The sequence below is a fragment of the Jaculus jaculus genome, chromosome 1 (genome assembly GCF_020740685.1).
Source record: "Jaculus jaculus isolate mJacJac1 chromosome 1, mJacJac1.mat.Y.cur, whole genome shotgun sequence".
NCBI classification, from domain to species: Eukaryota; Metazoa; Chordata; class Mammalia; order Rodentia; family Dipodidae; genus Jaculus; species Jaculus jaculus.
This window is the reverse complement of record NC_059102.1, coordinates 182,911,319-182,922,866: the sequence shown is the minus strand read 5'-3', so window position 1 is coordinate 182,922,866 and position 11,548 is coordinate 182,911,319. Positions and strand designations below refer to the sequence as shown.

Genomic DNA, 11,548 nt, shown 5'->3' with positions numbered 1-11,548 from the left:
GTAGGAGACAGCAGATGCAAGATCTTCTCCAGAGGATAAGAGAACACATTACTCAGTGAGCCACCACAGGGCCCGCCTGACTTCAACGCACTAAGGGCAGGGAGGATCCATGATCATCATCAGAGAAAGTCAGAACTCCAGGTCTTCAAAGGCATTGGAGGTACAAGGGAGGAAGCAACTCCAGGCTGACTTATTAACTGATCTGGGTGACTACTGGTGTCCCCACTCATGAGAAGGCAACATCTTCAGAGTGACTGCTGGAGCAAGGCGGCTTCCATGTGCTCCCAGTTATTAAACAGTGCACGGAGACTGGTCATTGTTAGTCCCACCAGACCACCTCGTGCTATCTCGTGAAGACCTCGTGTACGTCTATACAACATGTCCGTTATGATTCCAGCTGCTACAGTGTTGAGGTCATCTTCGGTCCCTCGTGTTTTCTCAATGATAACACCAAATGCACTCTACTGTAAAGCCAGAGAACCTAGAGAACTAACCCAAAGTGCTCCTTGCCTGGTCATCATACTCAAAATCTGTGTTTCTTGGTTTGGACCAGGCCATATTCTGGGTTCCCTTCATTCCTAGCCAATGACCGTTCATTGCCCCCAGTGCAGTGCCTGTCATGCAAAATCCTCCAATGGTTAAAAAAAAAAAAGCTAGTTGGAGAGATGGCTTAGCGGTTAAGCGCTTGCCTGTGAAGCCTAAGGACCCCAGTTCGAGGCTCGGTTCCCCAGGTCCCACGTTAGCCAGATGCACAAGGGGGCGCACGCATCTGGAGTTCGTTTGCAGAGGCTGGAAGCCCTGGCGCGCCCATTCTCTCTCTCTCCCTCTGTCTGTCTTTCTCTCTGTGTCTGTCGCTCTCAAATAAATAAATAAAAATTAAAAAAAAAAAAAAAGCTAGTTTAAATCTGCCTTGGGTTTCATTAGCTTCAGTTCACAAAATCAACTCGTCTGTATCCTGAATGGGATATCATGGATCCACATTTGAATAAGGAAATAGAGGGTTCATACCAGTCAGCTGTGACAAAGTCGCTAACCCCACCCCCATGGTTTTGCTGCTACTCCCAGCCCCCACCATCCATGTTGTTGCAGCAAGCAGTTGTGTGTCTCCCCCTCTGCCTCGCGCCAGGATAGTGGGCTTGGCTGTCATCGGCAGGAAGACCCATGCTGACACCTCCACCTTCACGCCCATTCCTATTTTTAAAAGGAAAACAAAAGTTATATTTCCAAATGGAAAATACCTCAGTACCTCCCTTCCTATTATTACCTCTTCATTTTGTATATGTATTCTGAAATAGAGAACATAGGAAGAGAGCTCAGGATGTAGTTCAATTAGCTGATTACTTGCCAAGCATACATGAAGCCTTGGTGAAACGGAGTGCTAGGGATTCAGGAAAGTCATTGAACCCTAAGCCCTAGGTTTGCATATAATTTAAACCAAAGAATTTAATGGGATAAGACCAAGAATGATTATTATTATAATAATTATTATATTATTATTATATATTATATATAATATATATAATTATTATAATAATTATTAAATTATTATATTTATTTATGGAAGTCCAGAACCAAGGGAAGGACAATGAATATACCTTGGGCCTGGCAAAACCATAGAGAGGACAGAAAAGAAGGTACAAAGAGCTCTTGCCATGTGGAGAAAGAGCCCATGTGGAAAGAAGGGTTGGGGGTTGTCCCCCCGCCGGCTGAGACAAGGAGAAACTCACCAGAAGATGGAGGTTCACCAGGGGTCAGGCAGCCCAGAGAGCTTTATAACCTTATGGTGGTGGGCCCTACCTTCTGGTTCAGGTGAGCTGGAGGGACAGCAATTAGTCTGGATGAGGTGCTGACTCAGGAAGAGGGCAGCCATGACACCAAGTTCTGGGGTCTAAGCTTCATCAATCACAATGCCAGGATTCCAGGAAAAGACTTCCCACTCAGGGAGGGGCTCAGGTATAGAAAAATAGATCTGTGGAATTAGGTGAGAGATAAGAAGTCAGATCATCCTTTAATCTCTAGCAAGTGCAGACATTCCTACCTTTTTACTTTTAGGGGCCACCCTAACTGCCCGGAAAAGCTACATGAATGCTTCACTGGCTGTGATTCCCAGCATAGTATAAAACTGGACATGGTGGCTTATTCCTGTAATCTTTGTACTTGGGAGGTAGAGGCAAGAAGATCAGGAGTTCAAACTCATTCTCAGCTACATATTAAGTTCCAGGCCAGCCTATGCTACAGGAGACACTGTCTCAAACAAAAGAGGGGCTCTGGAGATCAATCAGTGGTTAATAGCACTTGCCAATTAAGCACTTGGTCTAGAGATCACCACGCTTGACACCTCAGAACCCATGTAAAAAGCTGAGCATGGCCATGCCCATCTGTAGCCATCCATCTGTGGGAGCCAGAGACCAGAGAATTGCTGGGCCTTGTTGATGGGCAGCAGATCTAGGCTGAGAGAGAGACACCATTTCAAGGAAATACCCAGGGGAGTAATAAGTCAAGGACACCTGACATTTTCCTGGATATGCATGACCAGGAATATCTGTATACACACACATACATGCACATACACGCTCACAAATGTGCATGTGCATGCAAAACACAGACATATACACATATATAAATGAATTGGTATATTCATAATATATATTCAATATATATAGTAATTGCTATATGTACAAAGCAATAGAAAGAGAAACATCATAATCATACTGATTATAGCTCAGCATAGTGGCAAATTTCTATAATCCTAGCTCTCAGGAGATGGAGGTAGGAGGATCATAAGTTCAACATCAATATGGCAAGTTCAAGGCCAACACGAAGTATACGGGATTCTCACTCTCCATGTATATGTATGCATACAAATTATGTGTACACACACACCCACATACACAAACACACACTCTACTCTCTTGAAGCCAGATTTATTTCAATCTTGATAGTAACATTGAATACACAGCTTGCTTTGCAAATCAAGTAAGAATTGTTTGAAAATCTTTGCTAGTGTATTGACAATGAATACCAGTTCAATAAGACATTTTTCTAAATGAAGTGTATATGAAGTAGACCAATAGTAGGGAAATTATATGTTTGTATCAAAAAAACCAATAGATTTGACTTCACTACATTTTATTTACTTTTTCTCAATTTTTTATTAACATTTTCCATGACTATAAAAAATATCCCATGGTAATACCCTCCCCCCTCACTTTCCCCTTTGAAATTCCATTCTCCCTCATATCCCCTCCCCATCTCAATCAGTATCTCTTCTATTTTGATGTCATGATCTTTTCCTCCTTTTATGATGGTCTTGTGTAGGTAGTGTCAGGCACAGTGAGGTCATGGATATGCAGGAATTTTGTGTCTGGAGGACACGTTGTAAGGAGTCCTACCCTTCCTTTGGTTCTTACATTCTTTCCACCACCTCTTCTGCATTAGACCCTGAGCTTGGAAGGTGTGATCGAGATGTTACTCTGTACTCCAGTCACTTCTTTCCAGCACTATGATACCTTCTGGGTCATCCTAAGGTCACTGCCATCTGAAAAGAGAAAATTTTCTATCAAAAGTGAGAGTAGCATTAATATAAAGGTATAAATATTAAGAGAATTGCTTACTGGGTGTTTGATAAGCATAGTGTATACACTTATCCAGACATCAGCAGATGTTACACCCCTAGGGATCATGACTAACCCTGTTTTAAGTTTTCAGTATCAGGCATGTATTCCCCCCCATGGAGCAAACCTCCAGTCCAATTGAAGGGCAGTTGGTTTCCACCATGACAGATGTGCCACTATTGCACCTGTTGGCTCATTTGGCCTGATTGGCCAATTATAAAGCTTGCAGTGTCCACTGTTGAGTATCTTCACTGGTGGTATATCTTTCTGCCATTGAAATACATGTAGAATGGCTTCTTCCAGCTTTCTGTCAGCTGGTCTATATGGAGGAGGTTATCAGCTCAGTTCCAGCAGGATTTCTCAGTGGCCTTGCAGCCCAAGTACATGAATTCTTCAGCAATAGGGTCTTACCATTGATTCCTGGTGGGAAACCAAGGGCCTCAGCAATGGCCTATAATGTTTTGGGGGCATCAAGGACCTCCCTGGCCAAAAACTCACTGGAGGTATTCCATCCCTGGCACTGAAAATTTCTAACAACGATCTTTGGCTCCTGAGTGTTCCATTGTCCGAAACCAAAGGATTCCATATGATTTATTTGTATCCTCTTAGATTTTGATTAGCCCTCCCTCCACCTTTCCTTTACTCAATCTCTTCCCCTGACCTCATTTTGGGCCTTTTCACCCCCGTTTATCTATTCTTCTACTTACATATATACAATATCAACCTATTAAGTACCCTCCTCCCTTCCTTTCTCTTCCTTTCATATCTCCTTTTTAATTTACTGGTCTCTGCTACTGAGTTTTTTCCTCCTAACACAGAAGCCAAATCATCTGTAGCTAGGATCCACATAAGAAGGAGAACATGTGGCACTTGGCTTTCTGGGCCTGGGTTACCTCACTTAGTATAATCCTTTCTAGATCCATCCACTTTCCTGCAAATTTCATAACTTCATTTAATGCAATCCACATCAAAATTCCAAAGACATATAGATAGATAGATAGATAGATAGATAGATAGATAGATAGATAGATAGATATGGATGACAGATGATATTGAACCATTCTTTCTGCAGACACACATCTGCAACAGCTTTTGAAAGCAGTGAGGTTATGAAATATAATCATGAAAATGGCATTTTAGGTGTATTGTCTTTCGGGGTTAATGAACTACATTTTTGCTCAGTATGTTCATCTATTTAATTGCCTTCTGTTATTATTTTTAAGCAAGAAATTAAATCAAAGACCAGTGAATCAAAGCAATTGCATTTGGCTTGCATTCCTTCAAACAAGAGCAGATCCCATTAACTGTAGTGATGTTTGCCTTTGCCTGAAGCACCTATGCTTCCAGTAATGTACTGTGAGCCATCTACCAGGCACAATGAAGGACTGAGGGTGCTGTTACCAAGCTTTCAAAATATTGAAAAATCTGGGCATGGTGGTGCATGCCTTTAATTCCAGCAATCTGGAGGCAGAAGGATCGCCGTGAGTTCAAAGCCACCCTGAGACTATTTAGTGAATTCCAGGTCAGCCTGGGCTAGAGAGAGACACTATCATAAAAAACCAAAAATAAATAAAGTATTTAAAAATAATAATTGAAAAAGAAAAATATATTTTCTAAAATATAATATAGTTACTAATCTGTACTGGTTCATTTTTTTAAATTTTATTGTTTGAGACAGGGTCTTGTGTAGCACAGGCTGGTCTCAAACTCACTATATAGCCAAGGATGACCTTGAACTATAACTGAGATCCTCTTGCCTTTCCCTCCAAAGCCTTGGAATTATGGATGTGTTCCACCATAGCTAGATACATTGGTTGGTTTTAAACATGTGTTTTATTTATTAGGTGAGTAATTGCTCAGTACTCCTCTTAGGTGGTTAATATTCACATGAAAATACTTGTGCTGCTATTATGGAAGTGAAAACTGCAATTAAAACCACATAGGGGCTGCAGATGTAGCTAGTTTGGTAAAGTTCTTGCCTAGCATCCACGAGGCTCTGAGTTCAATCCCTCATGCTGCATAAACCAAGAAATTTTGAGGCCAGACTGAGTTATGAGACCTTGTCTTAAATACACACACATACACACACACACACACACACACACACACACACACACACACACACAGAGAGAGAGAGAGAGAGAGAGAGAGAGAGAGAGGATGCTTTGCATAGTTTTCTAGCCATTGCATTTATGACCTTTTGTTACCTACACGATATTGGGCTCATCAGTATTCTGTCATGGAAGATGGAGGAGGACAATGCAAAAAAAAAATAAAAATAAAAATAAAAAAATACACCAAAGTAGAAGGAACAGTTGAAAAGAGGAAGGGGTTCAGTAGAAGTAGGTCAGGGAAGGGGGTACAAAAGAGGTTAATTGGAGGAGATGATTGATCAAAATTCATTGTGTGTGTGTGTGTGTGTGTGTGTGTGTGTGTGTGTGTAGGCAAATTGCCAATAGGAGCTGAGGAGATTGTTCAGCAGTTAAAGGCACTTGCTTGCAAAGCCCAAAGGCCCACTTTGATACCCAGTATCCAAGTAAGCCAGGAGCACCAAGTAGCACATGCATCTGGAGTTTGTTTACAGTGGGAAAAGGCCCTGTCACAACCATTCTCTCTCTCTCTCCTTGCAACTAAATAATAAATAAAAATATTTTTAAAACTTAAATTGTCCATATTAGGAACTGCAGATAAGTGAGATCATGTGACAATTGTCTTTCTGTGAATGTGTGAGTTCATTTAAAATGATATGTTCCAAGTTTGACCATTTTTCTACAACTTTCATTGTGTCATTTTTTCTTACTGCTGAGTATAACTCCATTGAGTAGATATACCACATCTTGGTTATCCATTCATCCAATAATGGGCATCTGGGTAGATTCCAGTTTTTAGCTTTTATGAATTGAGCAGCTATAAACATATTTGTGCAAATATCTCTGAACTGAGATGTGGAGCTTTTAGTGTAAATGCCCAGTAAGGGAATAACAGGGTCTGCTGGTAATTCTATATTCATTCTTTTCAGGAGTCTCCTATTGATTTCCATAGTGGTTGTACCAGCTTACATTCCCACCAACAATGAATGGGTGTTCTTTATTTCTTCACATCCTCACCAACATTTGTTTTCATTGGATTTTTTAATGTTTGCTATTCTTACTGGGGTAAGGTAGAATCTCATATTTGTTTTAATTTGCGTTTTCCTAATGGTTAGGGAAGGTGAACATTTTCTTAAATGTGTGTTAGCCATTTATAATTCTTCCTCTGAGAACTCCCTATTTAGTTCTCTGCCCCACTTTTGGAATGGGTTGTTTGATTTTTTTTTTTTATTGCTTAGCTTTTGGAGTTCTTTTTAGATTCTAGATATTAGGCTTCTGTCAATGATATACCTGGCATAAATGTTCTCCCATTCAGTAGGTAATCCATTGGCTCTCCTTATGATATATTCGTCAGTGCAAAAGCTTTTTAGCTTCATGAGATCCCATTAATTGAGTGCTTTTTTTAATTTCCTGAGCTACTTGGGTTTTGTTCAGAAAGACTTTTCTCAGTCCTATATGATGGGGAGCGCCTCCTATTTTTGCTTATATGGAGAGACCTGGCTGGAATCCAGAAGAGAGCCAGTCCTCAGATAATTAGCCCATTTAGTGCTGGAAAGCACTACATGAGCTACCAGGAGAAAGTGGCCAACATCTGTCCAAGCAACTCAAAGTCTAAGCAACTCAGAAGCAAACAACCTGACATGATGCTCACACAAGTGCAATAGTGGCATATAGCCATGGTGGGTAACCAGCTGCTCTTGGATTGGCTAACAGATCTGCTCAATGGAAAGGAAACCATATGTGGAACTGGGAAACAAGTCAGAATCATATCCAGATAAGACTTTACTTTCCATTGTCAAGCTCCCACTAACCTTACACTATAAAAATGTCTAAACCCTTATAATTCTTTCTAAATTAATAATGGTTATCCCATTTAACTGGTGCTGATTTCACTCTCTGCTAGGGAATCTGCTTCTCTTTTTCAGATGGGAACTGGACTTGGGTAGCTAAACATCCTAGCACACTCCACCCTAGCCCCAATTGAAACCACAGGAGAATTAGGGTAATGAGCAAGAATGCTGCTCTCTTAGTTAAGCTGATATCAGCACAAGGGTGATGGAGAAAGATACTGAGGACACTCAACACCTACCAAACCAGACATCTAGATGATCCTAAGTGCCCATCACTGAAGTAGACTTAAAATGCTCCCAGCATGGTTCATGGAACTTTGCAGAAGAGGGTGTGGAAAGATTGTTAGAGCCACAAGTTGGGACATTTTGCCTCTCTCCCATAACTGACTGCTGCCCCCATAATGCATGACTCACAATACCCATGGGGTTGACGTGAATCCCCAATGAGGAAGACCTCTTCAGAAAAGGGGCAGGGAGGAGGGAAAGGATGGTACCAACATGTGATGTTTATATACAAAATGTGTCCACATGTAATAAAAATTTAATTAATTAAATAAATTAATTAAAAATTAAATAGTCAATTTTTTTTAATTAGAGGAAAATTGAATCAAATCTAAGTGGAGGATCTTATATTTGGAGAATAGTATTTGACCAGCAGAACTACTATTTTCTTTTTTCTTTTTTTAAATAGCCCAGACTGACCTGGAATTCATTATGCAATGTCAAGCTAGCCTTGATCTCACAGTGATCCTGTGACCTCTGCCTCCCAAGTGCTGGGATTAAAGGCATGCATTACCACAACCAGCACTATTTTCTTATTTTTTTTAAATAATTTCATACATGTATATAATGTATTTTGATCATATTCACCCATTACGTTCTCTTTTCCCACTCTCACTCCTGAAGAACACCCTCTTCTTCCCAGCAACCTTCATGTCTTCTTTTTCTTGTAACCCAGTAAGTTTAGTTAGTGGCTTGCATGTGCATGGTTCAAGTGAGGGGTTACATGCCAGAAAATGGCCAATGTACTAGTGGTTACACTACTGTAAAAAAAAAAAAAAAAAAAAAGTTCCTCTTCCCTGGAAACCACTAACTACCAAAAGCTCCCCAGGAGGTCTATGACCCAATGTTGATAAGCCCAGTCTTGTACAGGTTTGTGCTGGTAACCACAGTAGCTGTGAGCTCACGAGTGCAACAGGCCTGGTGTGTCCAGAAAACAGTATCCAAAACATCCTAGTACCTGGCTCTTAAATGCTTTCTGTCCCTTCCTCAGCCATGTTCCCCTTGAAGGAGTTATATAGATGACCCATTTGGGGCTGAACACTGCCCAGTCACTTCTTCTCAGCATTTTGACCAGTTATGAATCTGTGCAGTGATTATAAAGATGCTTCTGGGCTGGAGAGATGGCTTAGCAGTTAAGGCTCTTGCCTGCAAAGCCAAAGGACCCAGGTTTGAGTCCCCAGGACACACAAGCCAGATGCACAAGGGGGCATATGTGTCTGGAGCTCATCTGTAGTGGCAGGATGCTCTGGCACAGCCATCCTCTCTCTCTCTGTCTCTCTTTCTCTCTCTTTCTTTCTTTCTCTGTCTCTCTTACATAAATAAAAATAAAATATTTTTTAAAAGATGCTTCTCTCACCATGGCAGTGAACAATAATAATCTATGAGCATAGACATAAATATTTGGAAGGCAAGTTGATGGACACAACATGCCCATTTAGCCAAACAACAGTAGCAGCTTCTCTCCTAGGGCCTATGAACTCCCCGGCTTTAGACCTGATTTGCAATAGCAGGCAGGAAGTCCCTGCAGTGAAGCAGGCTTCAAATCCAATGAGAAAGTGGTTGGTTATTCCCATAACATTCATACTACTATTGCACCAGTCAGAACATCTTTCCTAGATAGACCTGAACCACTATTTTCTTATGACTACTAAATATTATGGAGATGTCAATATCTCAGTCAAACTTAAAAAGAAAACAAAGATTTGGGGGGCTGGAGAGATTGCTCAGTGGTTAAAAGCACTTAATTCCAAAGCCTGCAGGCCTGGGTTCAACACCCTAGCATCCACATAAAGCCAGATGCACAAAATGGTGCATGTATCTGGAGCTTTTTCCAGATGAAGGAAGCCCTGACATGTCCATATTCTCTCTCTCCTCTTTTTTTTTTCTTTCTCTGTCCTTCTCTATCTGTCAAATAAAATATTTAAAAAATACAAAGATTTTTATTGTTGATTTTTATCATGTTCACATAGATACAGCCTTGGTAGGAAAAGCTTCAATTGAGACTGTTTTCTCCACATTTCATAAGATTAAATGGTATCTCTTCACTACTTAACTCTAATAATTGTGTTATCTTCCCCTATTCCTAGACACACCAGGTCTCACCTCTGGTATTTCCATTTGCCAACACATTGTTCTCAAGTTTAGTACTGTCCTAGATGTTTTCCTGTTCCATTCATTCATTCATTTAACATCCTCCTCCTCCTCCTCCTCCTCCTCCCCCCCCTCCTCCTCCTTCTTCTTCTTTTTTTAGTATTGTGAGATTTATTGACTGAACATGATTGGTAAGGTTGAGCACTGGAAGCTCATGAGTGCAGAGCTCGCCACTTGTCCAGGGGACCACGATTGGGGATGTACTTGACCCCGCAGCCATCAGGGATGAGCCGCTTCTCAGCTACCATATCTTCAAATTCATCTGCATTGAACTTGGTGAAGCCCCACTTCTTTGAGATGTGGATCTTCTGGCGGCCAGGAAACTTGGCTCTGCGCAGGGCCTCAATCACATGCTCTTTGTTCTGCAGCTTGGTGCGAATGGACATGATGACCTGGCCAATATGAACCCTGGCCACTGTGCCCTGAGGCTTCCCAAAAGCACCCTGCATAACTTTGTGGAGTCTGTCAGCCCCAGCACAGGACAACATCTTGTTGATGCGGATGACATGGAAAGGGTGGAGTCGCACACGAGTATGAAAGCCATCTTTGCCGCAACTTTTTATCATGTATTTGTTGGTACAAATACAGGCAGCTTCCAGGGCTTCAGAGGAGAGCTGCTCATATTCATCTGACACCATGTGGCCACAAAGTGGGAATTCATCCACTTTTGCCTTCTTCCGCCCCAGGTCAAAGATGCGGATCTTGGCATCAGGGACACCTCTGCAGAAGCAAGACTTTGGGTACGCCTTGTTCTTACAATACCCGTAGCACCGGGCGGGGCGGCGGCCCATGACGACGCTAAGACCTTCGGTGGTGCGCGGGAGGAAAAGAGAGCAACGTCATCCTTCTTATTATAGAGAATATTCTCATAGTTACGGGCTAACTCAGTGGTAGATTGAGTGCCTAGCATGTGTTAGGATCTCCAGAGTCACAAAAATAAAATTAATCAATTAATTAATAGATAAATATTCTCACTTTCTATGTGTATCATTACATGTTTTTATCCCTTTGAGAGAAGTTCCTGTTTGACCTGTTGTTATTTATTCTTACTTATTTATTTGAGTGCGACAGAAAGAGAAAGAGGCAGAGAGAGAGAATGGGCACACCAGGGCCTCCAACCACTGCAAACGAACTCCAGACACGTGCACTCCCTTGTGCATCTGGCTAATGTGGGTCCTGGGGAATCGAGCCTTGAACCGGGGTCCTTAGGCTTCACAGGCAAGCGCTTAACCATCTCTCCAGCCCCTGTTCGACATTTTAACATGGAAGTTAGGAGACGGCTGAGTCTGTTCTATTGCTCATATGAGGAGGAGGCTGAGGTGCTGTGTGCACTGGAGTCTGTGACTTTGGCAAAGATTGAAATCATAGCAAGTCTAACAATGGATGCCTAATTCCAGTTTACTAGAATTAAAAATTATTTCAAGACTTTCTACTCTCAGTGGTAGAATGAATTGTGTACTTACTATAGACACAGGCTTTGCTTTGATGATCCTTCACTCTAAGATGAGGTCTATAAAACTCCATCCCTAACAGCAACATAACTGGATAGTAAAATGTCCGT

General features: G+C 41.5%; 1 protein-coding gene and 1 pseudogene across 1 annotated transcript; both read right to left on the bottom strand.

Annotated features, from left to right (window-relative positions):
• Positions 1 to 245: 245 nt before the first annotated feature.
• Positions 246 to 1,870, bottom strand: LOC123457742 (annotated as a pseudogene).
• Positions 1,871 to 10,063: 8,193 nt separating this feature from the next.
• On the bottom strand, positions 10,064 to 10,802 carry LOC101615439 (60S ribosomal protein L10-like). The gene has a single exon (XM_012948464.2). The coding sequence runs from the start codon at positions 10,776 to 10,778 to the stop codon at positions 10,140 to 10,142; it is 639 nt and encodes a 212-aa protein (XP_012803918.2). The 5' UTR covers positions 10,779 to 10,802; the 3' UTR covers positions 10,064 to 10,139.
• Positions 10,803 to 11,548: the final 746 nt, after the last annotated feature.